Source organism: Solanum verrucosum, unplaced genomic scaffold (genome assembly GCF_900185275.1).
Source record: "Solanum verrucosum unplaced genomic scaffold, falcon-dt-bn FXZP01000228.1, whole genome shotgun sequence".
In the NCBI taxonomy this organism is placed as follows: Eukaryota; Viridiplantae; Streptophyta; class Magnoliopsida; order Solanales; family Solanaceae; genus Solanum; species Solanum verrucosum.
Window position 1 is genome coordinate 971,611 of NW_026020210.1, and position 20,701 is coordinate 992,311.

General features: G+C 36.1%; 2 protein-coding genes across 4 annotated transcripts in view; one reads left to right on the plus strand and one right to left on the minus strand.

Moving 5' to 3' along the window:
- LOC125830388 (ATP-dependent Clp protease ATP-binding subunit ClpA homolog CD4B, chloroplastic) overlaps positions 1-7,110 on the plus strand; it is a 569,404-nt gene extending 562,294 nt beyond the window's left edge. The window contains exons 1-10 of one of the 3 annotated variants that reach the window (XM_049509571.1): positions 402-550; positions 2,186-2,757; positions 3,127-3,242; positions 3,361-3,483; positions 3,559-3,744; positions 4,258-4,473; positions 4,697-4,914; positions 5,235-5,310; positions 5,396-5,485; positions 5,611-7,110. In XM_049509571.1, the coding sequence (XP_049365528.1) occupies positions 2,193-2,757; positions 3,127-3,242; positions 3,361-3,483; positions 3,559-3,744; positions 4,258-4,473; positions 4,697-4,914; positions 5,235-5,310; positions 5,396-5,485; positions 5,611-6,792 (2,772 nt within the window). In that variant the 5' untranslated portion in view covers positions 402-550; positions 2,186-2,192 and the 3' untranslated portion in view covers positions 6,793-7,110. Of the gene's footprint in view, positions 1-401; positions 551-2,182; positions 2,758-3,126; positions 3,243-3,360; positions 3,484-3,558; positions 3,745-4,257; positions 4,474-4,696; positions 4,915-5,234; positions 5,311-5,395; positions 5,486-5,610 lie in introns of those variants that run through there. The other 2 variants (XM_049509572.1, XM_049509573.1) reach the window with 2 other exon arrangements.
- A 1,435-nt stretch (positions 7,111-8,545) lies between these two features.
- Positions 8,546-15,080, minus strand: LOC125830390 (auxin response factor 2B). The gene is made up of 15 exons (XM_049509574.1): positions 14,840-15,080; positions 14,568-14,683; positions 14,297-14,392; positions 14,111-14,167; positions 13,854-14,009; positions 13,684-13,768; positions 12,885-12,975; positions 12,632-12,796; positions 12,370-12,489; positions 12,094-12,169; positions 11,833-12,004; positions 10,791-11,731; positions 10,520-10,710; positions 10,185-10,389; positions 8,546-9,826 (listed from the first exon to the last, which is right to left on the minus strand). The coding sequence occupies exons 1-14, from the start codon at positions 14,883-14,885 to the stop codon at positions 10,212-10,214; spliced, it is 2,490 nt and encodes an 829-aa protein (XP_049365531.1). The 5' UTR covers positions 14,886-15,080; the 3' UTR covers positions 8,546-9,826; positions 10,185-10,211.
- Positions 15,081-20,701: the final 5,621 nt, after the last annotated feature.

A 20,701-nucleotide genomic window follows, 5' to 3' on the forward strand; every position in this document is an offset into this window, starting at 1 on the left:
CAACTTTCCATTTTTGTTATTAATTGTTTTAATCCCCTCCCTCCCCATTTTTGAAAAGAAAAGAAAAATGAATCTCGATTTTATAAATTGTTCATTTTGTTATAGCATACTAAATCCCATGCCAAAAAAAAAACCATGAACTAATTTCTCTTGTCGATACTATTATTATTGTCAATTGAAGTAATTTATTAAATTCACTTGTGTAAAATTCTAGGACTACCACTGTTGCTTGTCATATTTTTAAAAAATAAGAGAGAGATATTTTAGGTGTACGAGGGAGTAACTTGTGAAAAGAGAAATGCTACTCTTTTTTTCTAAAATTAAAATGCTAATAAAATAATATGAGAAGGGGTAGATAACGCTTACTTATTTATCATCCACATCTATTATCTTCTTAAATAAAAAAATAATATATACCCCCAACCCCTCTCCTCTCTTCTCCTCCAATCCAGTCACCCTAATCCCATTTTCCTCTAAACCCATCTCCCCCCTTTTCGTCTATATTCTTCAACAATCTCCCAGATTCTTCTGGGACTTCACTATTATTCAGGTTGTCTTTCTTTTTACCTAATCTTTGACGTGTTTATATGGCTGATTTATTCATATCTTATAGTTTTCATATTTGGGTCTCTCTTATTGTTTCAAATTATACTCTTTTATATTGAAATTCTTGCTTTCTACATACGCAAAAGATAAGCTAATTTTCTAATTGAGTGGTAAAGTTTGCAACTTTTTAGCTAAATTTCTTGTTCTTTCAGTTGCTTTGAGTCACTTGGAGGATTACACTGAGTGGGTGTGTTGTTTTTTTGTTATTTGAGTTGCTTTGAGCTGTTTCTTGAGCTAATTTCTTGTTTTCGATTTCTCTTTGTAAATCAAACTTAAGGATAAGGTAAGATTTGAGAATTTGAAAATTTTTATTTTGCGTCTTACAAGACAATTTTCTTTATCAAGGCTAAATTGTTTAGTAGTATTAGAATGGAATGGGACCAAATAGAGTGGGGGTAATATAGAGGCTTGTAGGTTGTAGCCAAAATTAATTTGGGACTGAAGCATAGTTGATTGATAGACGTGCCTTCAGCTTATACTGAGTGGACTTTGTTTCAATGTTTTAAGAGCTTTGCTTGAACATATTTTGAGTATTGGAATGAGATGGGTTTAAACTGGAGTGAAATGGATAGTGAGGATTTGTATATCTAACCAAAACTAGCTTGGGATTGAGGTTTTAGGTGTTGTAGTACTTATGGTGGGATTCTTGGCTCGTTTGTAGAGCGTCTAAACTAGCTTGGGATTGATAGACGTGTCTTCAGCTTATTCTTTCCTGTACTCTTGTTCGTGTTGTTAGGATTTTGTACTGAAACTGATTAGTTGAATTTTCTTGGGTTATCAGTTTTACAGTCCTTTAAGCAGTCTCTCTAGGGTTTACTAAGAGCTGGAAATTTGAATAATCTGATCAAAATTGCTGAGGTTCTTTTAATCATTCTAAAGATCTCTGTAGCAGAGTGGTGAAAGCGGAACAGAGGGGAATCCTCGGACAAATGGTGTTGAGTTCAATTTTGCAAACAAGGACCAACAAACCTCCCATACTAATGTGTTGCAACAAACTATTAGGGGAGTTTTAAGGAAGAGAAAAATGGGGATAATGCTACACAATGCTAACCTATTATAACCATGTATTTAGTTTGCAAACCCCACATATTTGTGTGTGTATTGTCCTATTTGTTCAATCTATTCATGAAACCTTGGCTACTCAATCCTGGATTGCGCACGTACTACTCAGCAGTTGCGTAGTGTTTCAGTTCTTATATCTTGGAGGGTAGACTAAATTTGGTTTATGTCATTGAATCATGTTTCACACGGATGGTTACATATTTTGTTACATAGAATCTATAGGTCATGCATCAACTCCTGTCGAGTATGGATATTCTTTTTCTACTTCTTCTGGGGAACTCTCTGTTTCAGTTATCTTTCTGCTAATGCACTGTGCCTCAAACTTTTTAGCTCCCTCTGGATTGGAAAATATGAACCTTCACTTGTTATCAGTTTTTGAATTTGATAATTTGTTGATATGTTGGCTGATTGATGTGTCACTGACTTCATATACTGTTATGGGTTTGTCATCTGGAAGATTTGATATTTTTCGATTATCAGAGGAGAGCTTTTCTGATTATTTTCTTCTCCTGGGCAGGTCCATCATGGCTAGAGCTCTAGTTCAGTCAACAAGCATCCCATCGTCAGTTGCTGGTGAAAGGACAACCAAATTCAATGGATCTGGGAAAACAAAAAGAGCTGTTACAATGCTATGCAATGCACAATCATCTTCACTTACACTGAGGGATTTTACAGGATTGCGAGGATGCAATGCAATAGATACACTAGTTAGATCTGGACAAACTCTCCAATCCAAAGTAGCTGCTGCAACTTATGTCAGACGACCACGAGGTTGCCGATTTGTACCAAAAGCAATGTTTGAGCGCTTCACAGAGAAGGCGATAAAAGTCATTATGCTTGCACAAGAAGAGGCCAGACGACTTGGTCACAATTTTGTTGGCACTGAGCAGATCTTGTTGGGTCTAATTGGTGAGGGAACTGGTATTGCTGCCAAGGTTCTTAAATCGATGGGGATCAATTTGAAAGATGCTCGTGTGGAAGTGGAAAAGATAATTGGAAGGGGTAGTGGGTTCGTTGCTGTTGAGATCCCTTTTACCCCTCGTGCCAAGCGTGTTCTGGAACTCTCTCTGGAGGAAGCCCGCCAGCTAGGTATCCTTATTTAATTGTCTATATTTTTTTTTGATAATAGTAACTGTGTATTCACACCAAAAAGCCCATCAAGCAAAAGCTGATGGGGTGGGATTTACAACCCCAAAGGGCTTCATCGAGATTAAAAGACTAGATAGGTGGATATTTGTTGTTGGATTACCTTTGGGACATGTCTATAAGTGGTTCTCCGGTTGAATCTTATTCTGATGTTGCTTCATTGACACCTTTGGTTTTCTCTTCAGTACCAAATTGGAGTTGTTAAAATGTCAATGATTTTCTTTCTCTTTTGCTTGCCTTTCTGGTCTTCTACATGCACCAGCATGATTATTTGTCTAAATATTTATTCCATTTATGAACTGGTTGATTCAGGGCATAACTATATTGGTTCGGAGCACTTGCTACTTGGATTGCTACGTGAAGGTGAAGGTGTGGCTGCCCGTGTCCTTGAAAACTTGGGTGCTGACCCCAGCAACATCCGCACTCAGGCAAGTAGTAGATCTCGCATGCTTCCTCTGGGTAGTTTAATATTGTGCTTTTGTGGGAAGTTGGATTGTTTGGCTTCACCATAACCAGAGTTTATTGGTTTTCTTCTTCTAAAAATAGGTGATCCGAATGGTTGGTGAGAGTAATGAGGCTGTTGGTGCTAGTGTTGGAGGTGGAACTTCTGGCCAAAAAATGCCAACACTGGAGGAGTACGGAACAAATTTGACAAAATTGGCAGAAGAGGTAATTTAAAAAATTATATTTGTTATGATATGTGAACAGTTGTGAATAATTTAGCTGTCCATTTTTGGTTTCTAGGGAAAATTGGACCCCGTTGTTGGAAGACAGCCGCAAATTGAACGGGTCACTCAAATCTTGGGTCGGCGGACTAAGAACAACCCTTGTCTTATTGGAGAACCAGGTGTTGGCAAAACAGCTATTGCTGAGGGTTTGGCACAAAGAATTGCAAACGGTGATGTCCCTGAAACAATTGAGGGGAAGAAGGTATGTCATGTGTGATCGCTTGCAGAATGTGATGTTTACCTGTGTCCTTTCTTCTCCCATTTGTTGTATCATATGGTGAATCCAGAAGCTGAGCAGGGTCATGCGGGTCCAGTCTAGTGGTATTTTTGGTTCACAAGGATTAGGTTCAAATGAATGTGCATTCTATTCTGTCTCCACTAATTGAAATATGTCAAATATATTTTCAGTGTCTTTGTGTTCTCTTGAAATTTTTTATATATAAATTCTTCCGTGCTACTTGTTCTCTTGGCATATTTCTTTTTAGTAGATTGATTTGTGGATCTATGCTTACAACTAATTGAGCAAAAACGATTTAGTATCCCTTGTTGAACTTAATTCTTAGCTCAAACTATCAAACTGAAGTGAACTCAAGTGAGAAAGGTCCACCGCCTATTTTTGTGAATCTAATCCATCTGAAACTTTGTTGAATGTTTCGTGCTATGATATAGCTACTTTTCTCGTTGTTCCTAAGAGTCGCTTTTTGGTGATAATTAGGTGATAACTCTTGATATGGGATTGCTTGTTGCTGGGACAAAATACCGTGGAGAGTTTGAGGAAAGGCTAAAAAAGCTGATGGAGGAAATTAAACAGAGTGATGAAATAATACTATTTATTGATGAAGTGCACACATTGATTGGAGCTGGAGCAGCAGAGGGGGCCATCGATGCTGCAAACATCTTGAAACCTGCCCTAGCTCGAGGTGAACTACAGGTAAGTTATCCTCCTTCGCTTGTTCTTTCCTTTCTGTTCTTTCTAGAAATAAAAAATGAGAACTAAGAATATTTCTGTTAACAACCCAATGTTCTAGAAGATATATCATTGTTTTAACATGCATTTTACTGCCCCATAAGAAGGTTAAAAATGACTGCTCAGTTAAAGCAGGAGAAAGAACTTCTACATGTAACTCAATAGTATTTACTTGGCTTCTTGTCAGTGTATCGGAGCTACTACACTGGATGAATACAGAAAGCATATTGAGAAAGATCCTGCACTAGAGAGGAGATTCCAACCAGTTAAGGTCCCTGAACCTACTGTTGATGAAACTATACAGATTCTGAAAGGGCTTCGTGAGAGGTATGAGATTCATCACAAACTTCGTTACACTGACGAGGCCTTAGTGGCTGCTGCTCAGCTCTCATACCAGTACATCAGGTATCTAATCTCTACCATGTTCCAATGTCTCCTTATACCTTTTTACTCTTTTCTCGCCTTGAATTGTTGATGCATTGGTACCTTGAAGAAATATGTTTGCCTTTACAGACTGTACACCGGAAGTTCAACTTATTTTATGATAGTAAAGTGTGATAATAGAAGTTGGTTTACTTTTGTTTTATCAGCATCTAATTAGGTTTTTATGCTTATCTCCAGAAAAGATTATCCTAGATTCCACGATATTGATTTTCGTGTAAAGGTTTTTGTTTTGCTGATTCTGCAAAGTGATACATCTTTTCACTTACGTCTTCACATTTCAGTGACCGATTTCTGCCTGATAAAGCAATTGATTTGATTGATGAAGCTGGTTCTCGTGTTCGACTTCGCCATGCTCAGGTATGAAATGCTCCCTTAGTCTCTCTTTTAATCTGTCATTGCCCTACTATTTGTTGAGTGACAATGCTCTGTTGTTGCTCTCCAGCTCCCCGAGGAAGCAAAAGAGCTCGAGAAAGAGCTTCGTCAGATTACAAAGGAGAAGAATGAAGCTGTTCGCGGTCAAGATTTCGAAAAGGTACTGAGTTTGTTATGTACATCTAAAGAACCCCTTAAAAATGGTGGTTATAGCGTGAACTATTTTCTTATCAAGTATTGTAATTATAGAATTTCCTAATGAGATGGTTTTGGATTAATGAACAGGCTGGGGAATTACGTGATAGAGAAATGGATCTTAAGGCACAGATCACAGCCCTCATAGACAAAAACAAAGAGGTGAGCAAGGCTGAAAGTGAGGCTGCAGATACAGGTCCTCTTGTGACAGAAGCAGATATTCAGCACATCGTCTCTTCTTGGACTGGTATCCCTGTTGAGAAGGTCTCCACTGACGAATCTGACCGTCTCCTAAAAATGGAAGAAACACTTCACACACGAATCATTGGCCAGGATGAAGCTGTCAAAGCCATTAGTCGCGCTATTCGACGTGCGCGAGTTGGGCTCAAGAATCCCAATAGGCCTATTGCTAGTTTCATCTTTTCCGGTCCCACTGGTGTTGGGAAATCAGAACTGGCAAAGGCACTGGCTACATATTACTTTGGTTCTGAAGAAGCAATGATCCGGCTTGATATGAGTGAGTTCATGGAAAGACACACGGTCTCTAAGCTCATTGGATCCCCCCCTGGTTATGTTGGTTACACGGAGGGTGGTCAATTGACTGAAGCTGTTAGGCGTCGACCTTATACAGTTGTGCTCTTTGATGAGATTGAGAAGGCTCATCCTGATGTCTTCAACATGATGCTTCAAATTCTTGAAGATGGAAGATTGACAGACAGCAAGGGTAGAACTGTAGATTTCAAGAACACACTTCTCATCATGACATCAAATGTTGGAAGTAGTGTAATTGAGAAAGGTGGCCGTCGTATTGGTTTTGATCTCGACTTTGATGAGAAGGATAGCAGTTACAATCGTATCAAGAGCTTAGTGACTGAAGAATTGAAGCAGTACTTCAGGCCAGAGTTTTTGAACAGATTGGATGAGATGATTGTATTCCGTCAACTCACTAAGTTAGAGGTTAAGGAGATAGCTGATATCATGCTTAAGGAGGTATTTGAGAGGTTGAAAGTTAAGGAAATAGAACTTCAAGTGACAGAGAGGTTTAGAGACAGGGTGGTTGACGAGGGATACAACCCTAGCTATGGAGCACGACCTCTGAGAAGAGCTATTATGAGACTGTTAGAGGACAGCATGGCTGAGAAAATGCTTGCAGGTGAGATCAAAGAAGGTGATTCAGTTATTGTGGACGTTGATTCAGATGGCAATGTGACTGTCCTCAATGGAAGTAGTGGTACTCCCTCGGATCCGGCTCCTGAGCCTATCCCTGTTTAGAACAGGTGATCACATTTTAGCTCAACAGTCTGTCTATCGTCTTTTAGGAGTTCATTTGTGTTGGCCACTAAGCTTTGTGGGGCTTATGAAGCAACTTTTGAGTTTTATCTCTGGGAATGCTCGGGTAAATCTTGCCACGTCGAGAAGGCAGCATCCTTTCTATGTTGAGCTTTAATGATTTTACAGAAATATACTGGATTAAGATTGTAGTTGGTCACAAGAAAGTGTTGTATTAACAAGACACTCCTTATCAAAAAACATATCTAGTTTATTGTAGGCGACAGTTAAATCGTTGTCCTCGTATCTCTCATCTTATGTTTACCTCTTTTCTCATTATTATTTGACTCAGATTACAATAGTTTACAGGGTGATATTTCAGTAATGTTTATATTATGAATGTATTTTCCATGTCTTGCAATATTTCATAAAATCTAAATATGTAGGCTAATTTTCCTCTCCGAAACACCTGGGGAGAGAGACAACACTATAAATACGAGTTCGGCCTCAAAATGAATGTCTTTTGGGCAACTCATACTAAAAGGATCCTTCCTAAAAACACAAGCTGAAACAAACACTTTGCCCACAAATGGGCGAACTGTCCCAAACAATGTTAACTCAGCCTACTCCACATTTATGAGTTAGCTTTTTATATGAGGGAATATCTCTTCTTCAACAATAAATATGTGTTCTTATTCACTTCACAATTTTTCAAATTGTCTTGTATCTTCTTCTACTAATATTATATTTTGCTCTTTGAAAATTGATAGTCATGACTCATGTCTCAACTCTCAACAATTCGGAAGATATATATATATATTCAATTGAACCGGGTGAACATAAATGTGAAGAGTATTTAAAATCAAAAACATTGAGGACTCCAAGAAATTTCGGTCATAAATTTTGGAGTTGTTCGTGTTCAAAGAAAAAAAAATTGTTGTTCACTTCAAAATATCTGAATATTCATATGTTCTTTGTTTTCTATTTGATTTGAAAATGTTTTATAGTTGATTAATTATTATGTTGTTTTTCCTTGATAATAGTTTTTATGTAGTATGATTGTAGAGTTTTAGTAGTTTGAATTTGTCATGTAGTATATTTTTTACAATTTTAGTTTGAAGTGGACAACTTAAAATTCTTACCTTTGAACACATACAAATCTAAAGGTGAAGACCAAAATTTCTTAATGTCCTGATGTTTCTCATTTTACAATATTCTTCGCATTTACATACACCAGGTTCAATTGAATATACAAACATTCCGGATTGTTGAGACCCAACAATCAATTTTCAAAGATCAAATACAATACTAGTAGAAGAAGATAAAAAAGCAAATGAGAAAAAAATAAAGTGAATAAGAACACATATTTAGTGTTAAAGAAGAGATGTTCCTTCGCATGAAAAGCTAATAATTCGCCCATTTAAGAGCGAACTTTTTAAAAATATTTGTGTTGTATTTGGGAGTAGAATAGACGAAGTTATCAATGTTTGAGACAGATAGCCCATTTCTAGGCAAACTGTCATTCTTTATCTAAGTTTTTAGGAAAAGTACCTTTTGATATGTGGTACCCAAAAAAGTGTTCATTTTGAAACCAAGCTCCTATAAGTACTATTGAATTGCTCAACAATTTCTATGGATTTGTTAGTTAACCTTGTTCAGCCAAACCTTTCTTCGAAAATAACGAGTGCATAAGCATCAAGAGTTTCTCTTTGGGACAATAAACACATTTCACAAATATCAACAAATTCATCATAAGAGATCAATTTTAGTCGAGCTCCATTAATGTGTTCATACAATGAGGGAGATGGGGCGGAGGATGGAGATTAACAAAGTAAAGCTTTAAATGATATGGGTACTGCTTAAATAAGTTGGACAAGCAGCAGCAAACAGGAGCCCCGAACACCATCCACTGTCCCAAGGATGGCTGGACACAAAATCCATGCACTATGATGCTTGTTTCATGGAAGCAATGATTTACCACAGGTAATTCAGTGGCAACTTTTCTTATATACAAGGAATCCAGCAACACATATATGTTGTCAGAGATGTCTACAAGGGATCACATCAGATACTAAAAGAACAGTAGCGGGAGTCTGGACTCATGATTCCATGGGATTATGTGAGTGGCCGGCACAAGATCCATGAACCATATGCTTGTTTAATAGCATGAAGATAACTTTAAAATACCTATATTCAGCAACATCTACTTGCTGTCTGCAATATGAAGTTTCAATGAAATCACCATCGGATATTCTGAAAGAACCAGAGGCTGGCACGAGATAAGTTCTCAACATTATATGTACCAATCCCGTTAACTGCACCACTGCCTCAAAATGCCCCACATTGATAAGCTGTGTTCTGCACCCTTGTCGATCAACAACTGAGCCAATTCTGCGTTGTCAGGCCAAGCTCTGGGCCTCCAGTACTCTGGTAACAAAATGGCACCAAATTGCCACACCATGGTGTCACCAAGCTTTGGGGAATTTGCTCCAGTTCAGAAATACTGACTATGTCTACTATAATTGCCCAATGTTTGCAGAAGGAGCTGGCCATATGTGAGCGTCAACCACGGTTAATCAAAAGGGACGAAGCAGTAACTTGATCAATAAGACCAAAATTTGCATGACATATGTTCACCCGGATGACCACAACTGCTGATAGCCTGATATATGTAGGGTACTCAAAGTAGTTGGCTACCAGTTGTACATAAATTAACAGTAGACAAGGTATGCTGTTGTATCAACTTCTTATTTACATCTAGAGCTGCCAGAGAAATTGTTAAAACTGGGTATGTACATAGGGAAATAAGCGAAAGCAAGATTGTGACCAGGCTGATAATTCATGTATTCTGTATATAGATAAGTCACCATAAGTTGGCGCCAAAAAGGGTCGAAACTGCGAATTACAGAAGCTGCATCAATGTGGAGACCAGCCATCCGGAAGCGAAAAGGGAATTGATGTGGGTAACCACCTTCCAGAATCCCCAAAAATGCCAACAGCTGGGTGGATGTAGTATTTTCCACAGATTTTTATAAACCTGTCAAATTAGATTAAAAGTTGTCAACGAACTAGATACTGCAGCAGGGCAACTGTCACCCCACATCCCTGTCCCAATTGATGCGACAATCTTCCTTTTTAGTCAATCTCAAAAAGAATGACACATTTCCATATTTAGTAGTAACATTAACTTTAAACTTCCCATTTTACCCCTAATGAGATGATTTATAGTCACACAAACATCTATGGTACAAGTTTTAAAAGTCTTCCTTTCATTCTTAAACTCCGTGCCCAGTCAACCACCTTTCACATAAATTAGACGGAGGGAGTAGTAAATAATATAGCAGCAGATAAAAATGAGCCAACAGATATTTTCTTTAGCATTTTACTTTCAATACCTAAATTAAGGAGGACCTCTCTATTCTCTAAGAATCTTCCGGACTGGAATCAGAATGAAGCTGTAGATTCTTCACTTCTTTAGCATCAGAGCCTTCTGCAACAGAAGAAATGTCCTCACCTTTTGAATTGAGAGTCCCAGGGTTCATCCGCTGCACCTCATCTTTCGTGTAGATAAAAATCTTGCGAACCATACCACAAAATTCTCTGTTTCACAAAGACAATAGGTAACAAAGCAGCATAAGAATGAATTCAGATAACTGCAAAACTTAGGAAGCACCGAAAAGATAACCATCTTCCATCCTTTATGCATCAAAAAGAATAGGAGAGCACTTACTGCCATGGATCATCTCCAACAAGCATCATGTCACCCTCATCATCAGTATATACAACCAGCCAGTTCTTGTTCCGAGCCTTGAGCTCACCATTAAAATCAAAAATGTGATCCAGTTCAGCTATCAATTCTTCATAGTTGTTGAACTTTGCAAGATCCACAGACCTTCCAAGGGCTGTACCCTGTTTATGAACCTTAAATCAAAATAACCCAAATTATTGAAGTTTCACAAAATGTCATAAGCAAAAATTAAGCCAAAAGCCTAGGTGCAAACCTTGGTGCAACTCCTTGTTGAATTAACAAGGCCTTTGCCCTCTCTATCTCGAGTACCAGGATGAGAGGTTTGGAATTGTTCTTCCTGATCATGAACTGTGATCCCGTCATCTGGTAGCTTTGATCCCTTTGATTGCTCAGACCTTTGATCAGATTCAGTTATAGGGAATTGATGTGGGTGTATACCAAAATGCATGTTACTTGTTGAGTCAATCGGAGAATTTTTCCGCAACATGACAGGATCTATGGTAGCACATTTACTTACAAGGGGAATGCCAAATAGTTTGCAGTTCCCTTCTTTGGGTTTCATGGCTTCAGGCTGTGGTGAAGCCATGGGTTTAGGCATAATTTCTCCAGAACGAGTGGACATCTGAATATAAGGCAACGCGGACGGGGGCATTAACCAATTTCCCTGCTGATTGTCAGTTCTATGACCAGGGAGGGTTGGATACTCGTTAAAACCATTGAGTCTAGATGTTCCCCGCATTTGATAAAGAGTATCTGCACCCTTCAATCCTGAATCCATCAGATTAAGTGAGAGACCAGAAGACACTAGTGACCATTGTTTTCCCAGTAAGCTGAAATCAGTTTCCTTATCCAGTGCTTGTCGCTTAACCCAGCTAGCAGGTGCTGTTTGGCCCCTAGTGGGTGAATGGAACCCATGAGAGGAACTCGATTGCCCCCCAAAACCTGATAAAAGATCTGTAAAAGATGATTCAGGCCTCGCTAAAGGAAACCGTTTATCTGATATACATTTCCTTGATGCAGAATGAACGTCAGCCTTCTCGTCATCCAGTAATGGTTGCCATACAGGTGGCTTCTCAGAAGAGTCTGACTCGTTATTTTCTACAAAATTGCCTCTCAAGGTCGATATTTCTTGACCTTGCAAAACCCTTGAAAACCCACTGGCTTGTGAAGGGTCTACAGTTACTTTGGATGAACCTTAAGAAAGTGCCAAAAGTAGATAAGAAACACTCAGCTTGAAACGTAGATATAAACGCAATTCAGCGTATGGAATTCAAATATAAGGGCAAGTCATATACCTTCCCTAGTAAGTACAGAAGAATCAGGAGACGAGGGCAGAACATTTGATCGAGGCCTTTTCTGCCTTGGTATTGGAAGTGGATTAAGTGCAGGAGCGCTAAGAGCTGGCTCTACTTTCCAGGGTGAAACTCGGTCTGGCCTAGGAATAGCAGAAGTTTCATCCCATCGAACCTTAAAATCAGGGGAGAAAGAATGATACTTCAGTATTAAATATGAGAGAAAGATAACCAACCAGAAAAAAAAGTGAAAGTGGATTCTACCTTCAGGCATCTCCATTTCGACTCGGGCCACCTTTTGAGGTCAGCATTTTCAATGCCAACTATAGTTCCAGTAAACCTATAAGAATTTGGAGTAAACAAAAAAATCAGGGGTTCTGAGAAAAGTAATTTATTTAACGCAAAACATCACCAAATAGTATGAATTTGATTTGAAAGCGCATAACACAGATATGCTTGATTAATATCAAAGTCTAAACCACATAGAATCGCATGTAATACTAGAGAAGGAAAATGATCGTTCTAGTGCTGCTAATGTACCTCTGTTCTGGAGCTTCTTCACCTTCAAACCTCATTTTAAACCTCATCCCGATGGAGTAATTGTTTTTCAGAGACTCCATATACTGATCATATGGAACTATAAACTCAGCAGGGCTCGTCCTATGATACATAATACTAAAGCAGTGAGGAAGGGAAATCCCAGAGCAATAAGTAGGTAACAAAGCCAAATCCTTTCATCATATAGATCTCAATTTATGGAACAAGCATAAACTATTTTTCCCTGGTTCTTTGAATCACTTACCTTGGTTTGTAATATACTGTGAACAGTGTTTTCGTCTGAATGGCATGCCAAGCTGTAGCAAGGACACCAAGATGCATGCTATGACTGGATATCACTGATGATGGAGAATTACCCTGCTGTCTCATGGCACGTCGGACTCCAACACGAAGCTCCCCATTCTCACCTCTAACAATAGAGCAATAGAGTGACCCAACATTTTAGAATTTAATGAACACAAGAGAATGGAAAAAAGAGACAGTATGTCAATGCTAACCTAAGAAATATGAATGCATCCCCTGCAACAAGCCTTTTCGAACTAACAAAGACACTCCAACCACTCTGAAGAAGGTGCCTCCTAGGCTGGCCTGATGAAAGCATGAAAATAAAACTCAGTAAACATAGCAAGAACAACCAACCAATGCATTGTAATACCACACCTTACATCAAGCAATAGTGCTCAAGTCTCAACACTCTCAAAACAAATTCCCCATGCAACCGAAAAAAAGAATTACGAAGGGGACAAAAGGTTCAAAAGAACACCCTTGACCACACAAGCAAAAATATTTTTTTGATTAGTCTCTGAATCACAGTAGCAATTTTTCCTTTACTCATTCCTCTCCTCCAGCAAGAAATCCAATGTTTTTGTTCCTCACACTGATTCTATCTCATTATTGAGAGATCATAACATAGTTTTGCTTCCTTGAGTTACTTATATAAACCACTTAAACAATATAACATGCATTTGGTTTATCGCTAAAACACAAGGGATTCCCTCCCTATCCCTCCAAGTTTGTGCCAAACGATCAGCTAATAATTTACAAAGGTTTCTGAAGTCACAATGTATTGCCTTCCACTCACAATATTCCAACATTGTAACTGGCGTGATACATAAACAAATAAATTTCAATGAAGATATGATCATACAAATTAAATTAGCCTATGATCTATGAAAAAGCAACGTTGTGATAGTGCATCTTTTACGTCTGCAAGGATTGACCCAAAAGGAATGGGAGGTGGTACATGTCACAAAATTTAAAGACACAAAGTGATTAAGAATGCATTAAGCATCATACCCCGGAATATGTGCTTGAAGCGCCACTCATTTGCATGCAAATCTTTGGCCACCAACTCCTGTGTTGGAGGCTGCCGAGACATATCCTATTACAAAAAATTAACCACCAAAAGTTACTTACATTATCCAAATACAGGCACCATAACTGCATTGAGAAACAATTCTTCTAACCAGAGGCGGGAGGCATTCATCAGCATGCCGTCTCAAGACAGAAAATCCTCCATGAGTGCTGGTATCAGAGGCTGTTAATGTCTTACAAAAAGAGTGCACATGGAATCGTGGTGGCGGAGAGGGCATCGGTTCCTTCGATGCCACATTCTCATCTTGCTACAAGGATGTTCCATTAAATTAGATGTCCAACTCAAAACGACATAGAAACTTCAAAAAGAACTAACAAGTAATTCTTGGTTGGCACATTGTAAACTTACATTTGGTTCTGGCAACAAAGTCACTTGTGCATACACCTCATCAGTATCTGGTTCAGCCTGTGAACACACACAAGTCAATACATAATCACCAAGATTACAGAATCCATGATAGGCTATCATTCATGAGGAAAAACTAAAGGGAAGCTAGGCCAAACAACAAGACTTTGTATTCAACAAAAATGTTACCTTCAGCAGGACATTAATCACACGACAGAGGATCTTAGAAGGAAGATTATATACTGGCATCTGCTGGTCTGAAGCTTGATTTGTTGATGCTTCAACCTAGCATACAAACTCAAACACATCAACTAAAAACAGGCATGAATTATGAATGGAGCAAAATGAATTAAAAAAAATTTAACTAGTCCAAATAAAGCCTAGTTGATTCATTGGTAAAATTATGGTTCAGGAAATTAAGCACGTAATCTCAATTTAGAAAGCACATATAGACGCAAACCTGTTCAATATGACCTTGTGGGAAATAGAACACCAGCTCGTCTTCACATGGCACTGTCACAAGCGGACCTGCACATGCTCGCCATAGCTCCGTGTACAACGCTTTCTCAGCATCAACTTCATACACAAAACATAGAAATGAAAATTGTAGAAATTACAGAAATTTTCACTAGCAAAAGTAGAATTGATATCCTTTAGGTAAAAAATTTGAGGCACAAACACAACAGGAAAGCAGCTGCATATGGTAAACCCTTTTAATTACAGAAAAATTACCTTTTCCGGCGCCGGTAGCATTCCGGCAACTCTCAGAAGTAGACATTTCCTTAACACATACACTCAACACAGATCTCTCATCCTCCAAACACTTCCAGTACAAATCAATCCACAACAAAACAAAAACAGGAAAATCTCCCTTAACACAAAATCAACTTCAAACGAAGAGCACTAACAACTCCTTTACTAGAACAATCCAAACATGCAAACTGAAAAACAAATTCAGAAAGGGCAGAAACAGCAGCTTTCTCTCTATATATCTTCAAGGAATTTGGGGATTGATAGTGTGGAGGAAACACAGAAAAAGAGAGGTGAATTGATGAAGAGGGATTTAACCATGGTTAAGGTGTTAACTAGTGTTGGAACCGGCTGTAGCCTGTGGAATTGACTGGTTGGGAAGACAGTGGATGGGGGGACAAATAATAAAAGCGTTTTTAACGGCGTAAAAAAGTTTCGCCGTTTCGTGTTGTCCAATTCCTATTGGTTGAGCAATTAACAGACGTCTGTCTTTGACGTTAGTAGAAAGTTGCTCTGTTTTTACGGGAAATGGCGTTTGTCGTACTATTAACGGACAAAGTAGGATGGTGGATTTTTCCAAAAATAGGATAAGCATATTCCTAGGACACGTATTATGGAAAATATACATACTTACAAGTTACACCCATTGTTGTGTTATTATAGGAGTATTCAAAACTAATCAATAATTGATAAATCAATTATAAAGTTAATTTATTAGCTTATTGGTATCGAATAAATAATTAGGGAGTAGGGGCGGATCCACTCTTGGGTAAGGGTTGTCAAACGACATTTCTTCATCGAAACAATTACATTGTAAGTAGAGGTCAAAGTTTGGTTTAATAAATATAGAGAAAAGGGTCTGAAAAATACTCCAACTTTGGCCGAAATTGCTGTAACGATACCGAACTTTATGGAGGACCTTTTACCCTCTGCACTATTTATTAGTGTATTTTAAAGGTATATATGTGTCCACGTGGACACATTGCTATTTAAAATGATGTAATATTTATGATGTCCACATGGGCACATATATATCTTTAAAATACACTATTAAATAGTGCAGGGGGTAAAAAGTCATTTTCAAAGTTCAGTATTGTCACATCAATTTCGGTCAAAGTTCGAATATATTTCAGACTTTTTTCCCATAAATATATATACAAGTATTAACACATCTTGACACAAATTAAAATTTTATATAGTGGTTAAGTTATTGTGAAAATTCCTTGAGGTTGTTTGTTCTAGCCCTATTATTCAATTTTCTTATCGGATAAACCGTTAACCCATTAAGAGTTACCATACTTACATTATTATTCTAGGTATATTAGCCTCATTTAATATTTTATCATAATATATAAGAGTGATTATGTATTTTATTTCTTTGTTAGTCCTAACTCCTAAAGGTTAAAGTTGTAAAGCCATGAAAACCTATTTACTTTTCTATAATTTTCTATTTGTTTTTAAAGAATAGAAAGCAAGTCAGCAAATTCAGAAAAGCACCGAGGATATGTACATGAAAAGTATGCAGCAATTTATCGAGTCATTGACAAAGATGCTTCCACTGCAAAATGAAATGGGACAACCAGTTAGAAACCTGGATCAATTTATCCATTTGATCTTGTTACTGCTAAAAAGTCATCCTTTTTTAAGGTGTGTTCATAAAAAAAGAAGGTACTATAGCAATTAGATGTTAGCCATACACAGTTCGATAATTTTCAATTTGTTATTGAATCAACCAATATCTTCTAGGTTGGCTAGCGAATTAGTAAATTTAAAAAACGTGATATCCAATAGGTAAACCATTAAGCAAATTATTCGCCTGATCTGTCTGATAAGCATCCCTAATTGAGTGTGTATATATATATTGTATAATTTTATATATATGACTAAATTTTTTTAAAATTTGTAAGTGGTTACGATTAGGGGAGTACATACGTCGATTTGGTTTGGTTTTTCATTAGAAAAAAACTTAAACCAATTATGTCGGTTTATTAAATCTAAAGACCGAATAAAACTACATAAAATCGAGTTTTTTGGTTTCGGCTTTAGTCGGTTCTTTCGATTTCTTTTGGGTTTTTTTGGTTTTTCAGTTTCTTACAACTATACGGTGTTTGAAAAAGAGATCAAATATATTTTCACTTACCTGTGTGATAATTAGCTAAACTTTAAAAATGTTAAATGAATAGAAATCTTCGAAAAAACGGTAAAATTTGAGTACAAAATACTTTTCTTGAAATATCAACGTTCATTATGTTAAATTAATAAGATTAAAGATTATAGTCAAACTGAATACAAAACAAAATATTTACAAAGTAAATTGTTAACTTCGAATTTGAAAAACGATAACAATATAATTGTACCTTCTGATCTTAATACAAAATAAAATATTTACAAAATTTTACAAGCCCCAAATTTGAAATAATACATCAAAACATTAAAAACTATAAACTAACTAAAAATATTTAACAAAGTAGATTATAAATAATATATTTTATCTATCAATAAAATAAAATTATATATAATGTCGGTTTGGTTTGGGTTTGGTTTGACACTTTTTCTTTTAATACCAAACCAAACCACAAATCTTTTTTTTTTCGGTTTGATTTGGTTCGTCGGTTCAATTTGACTTTACGATTTTGCTTGTACACCCCTAGTTACGATAAATTTAAATTGAGAAGATAAATCACAAGTAAAATATGAAGAAACATAATTTTATTGACAAAATAATGTGGGTACAAATCTGTTTATTTTTTAAAAAACATTCACTGTAATTCGAGGATAGTTAATGATGTATTTCTCGAAGAGCGATAATGTGGAGAGTCCAGCCACATCTTGATTTGATCTTTGTGAATATTCATGAATTAATAAAAAATTTGAGACATATTTTCAAAAGAATATATTAGTATTTATACAGGCATGAGCTATAGTTAAAGATAGAGTAACTTCCAAGAACCATAACTGAAATTAAATACGTCTTATAGAGTCCCGACTGAAATTAGACACAATGTCTACATTAATTTTGTTATATGACCACAAAAACTTATCATTAAGTAAAATAATTAATTAAATTAAAATATTTATAAATTTAAAAAATATCATTCTTATTAGAATGGATATTAAGATTTTGCAGTCGTATAAGAGCTTCATGAAATCCTGTGCACACACTTCACTGTGCAAGCAGAACTGTTGGCCATCCAAATTCAATTTAGTTGCTTATAAAATATTCATATTACCAAAAAAAAAAAATCCTTTTAATATCAAGAAAAAATAGGTCATTAATTAAGTAAATCTAGTAGTAATAATTTCAATTAAATTTAGGAAAAATTACAGAAATCCCACATTTTAGTTACTTATTACCATTATTCCCTATAAGTTTTACAAATCTCCAAAATCCCTCATTTTCGCGCATCAGATTAGTGTATCAGCGCTTATATTATTGTATCTCGTGTATCAGATTAATGTATCAGCGCTTATATTATTGTATCTCGCGCATCATATTAATGTATCAGTGCTTATATTATTGTATCTCGCGCATCAGATTAATGTATCAGTGCTTATGTTATTGTATCCGTTTGAGGGATTTCTGTAATTATAAACTTTTAAGAATAGATTGTAATTTTGCCTTAAAAGTATGTGATTTCTGTAATTTGCCTTTAAATTTAGGGATCCAAGGTCCATGTTATTGATAAAATTAGCAAGAAAATAGCTAATAATAGCCGACAAATTCTATTAGCCCAAGTCTTAAAAATAAAAAGCCCAACAGAAAAGAAATACTTACAAAAATTTAGTCCAAAAGTAATCTAGTCTATATGTTAAATCCCTAAAAAAAATAAAAAATATTTGTCACGCTCTGAACCTATATCATGGACGTGGTCAACACTCGAAAATCATTATTGTCCTAAAGCAAATCTTTAGCCTGACTTACTGCTGAATAGAAGATTAAACACTTATGTAGAAGCTTAGGGGTCGTTTGGTAGAGTGTATAAGAATAATGTTAAATAGAGTGTATTAGTAATGCTTGCATTAGTAATGTATGTATTAGTTATGCTTGCATTAATTATACATAGATTGTTTTAATGCATTGTTTGGTTTGATACATTAAAAATAGTATGTATTGCATTAAAAAAATTATTTAAAAAGATACCCTCCACTTTTATGGTGGAAAAGATGTAAAAAAAGGTTTTGAGAGACAATTGAGTCTTTTTATCATTTTAATGCATGCATTAAAATCATTGCATTGCTAATACCTAGAAATCCATGGTATTAGCAATGCACACATTAATACACAATAGAGTGTACAACTAATGCAAGCATTAGTTATACATAGGTTGAAAAAGAGTACCAAACAAGGTACTAGTAATACACAAAGTTAATACATGCATTATTTTTCCTAATACACTCTACCAAACGACCCCTAAAAGTGATAGATATTCACACCTCCGAACATGCTTTATGGAAGTGTAAAATATAAGTATGAATCATCATAATAATATTGTTTAAAACATCTGCAGATGAAGATTTAATAGACTCGCTAACTTGCCTCTGAAGCCTCTACTAAACTAAGATAGGTGTCAGACATGACTACCTAAATAATAAATTGGGATGCATATTAAGTAATGAAATAAATAACTGAATTGGAGCCCCTCTGAAAGCAAGGAGATCTCACCAAAAGTTGATGGAGAGGATCTCAACGAAGCGTCTGCTGTCGCAATCCTGAGTATCTATATCTGCATCATTAAGAGATGCAACGCCAAATAACGTCAGTACATGAAATAGATGATATGCCAAATAGCTTAATGAAACATGGGTTAAGCTAAACATACATAACTGAAGAACAACTCATAGAAAGACTAAACAAATGGATAACTCCAAAGTAAAGCATGCAATGTATTGAAAACAATAAAGTTTTACAACTTAGATATATAAAATAATATCAAATTCTAAAATAGTATACGTTACTTTTCTTGGGGCGTTTCTCTAACCGACAATCATTAATATGAGCTTCGTGATGATACAAGGTATTGTTCACATTGCTATAGCCATCCAATATTTTGTCAGGATAGAGGACGAACTTGCTAATGGATCCAATATCTAAGCCCCTACCAAGGGCTTTGTGAGGAGTCTTCTGAATCAACAACCCAATCATACACTATGTTGGCTGCACAATAATGAAATTTGAATTATCTACCCCTTATCCAACTTGGTGCTCAATATTATTTCCAAAACAATGCAATAATGTTCAATAACGGTATGATGTCTCATTTTTAGGTAAAAGGTCCACTTTAGGGGAAACATATACTCCCTGTGTGGAGTTAATACTCTAAAATGTTTCTTTATATAATCATACTAAACTTGTTTTAAAGGACTATAATTTATGGAAATTGACTTCACTTTCTCAAACTAAGGTACGGTCTCTTTTGAATTAACTATGTTTTTCTTTCTGAAAATAATGTACTTGAAGCAATTCGTGCTTTCTTGAAACCCATTCTGAAATACTATTTTAAGATTTGAAATTTACTCCCTCCGTCTCTTTTTATATATCATTCCTTTCTATAAATAGTTGGACCACAATATTTGTCATTTTATAAAATTTATGCATAAATTATCATATTTTGCCTATTATACCCTTAATAGAGTAGTTAATTAATCTTGAAAATGTATTTACTTTGACCAACCTATGAAATCTACAAGTAATTAATAAGGATAGAAGGGTAAAGTTACATCATTTCTTAATGCAAGAGCAAAGTAAAAACATGACATATAAAAAGGGACGGAGGGAGTACTTTACTCATGAAACTAATGCATAAGAAATCAATATGACAAGGTCTTCAATAACTCTTAACAAAT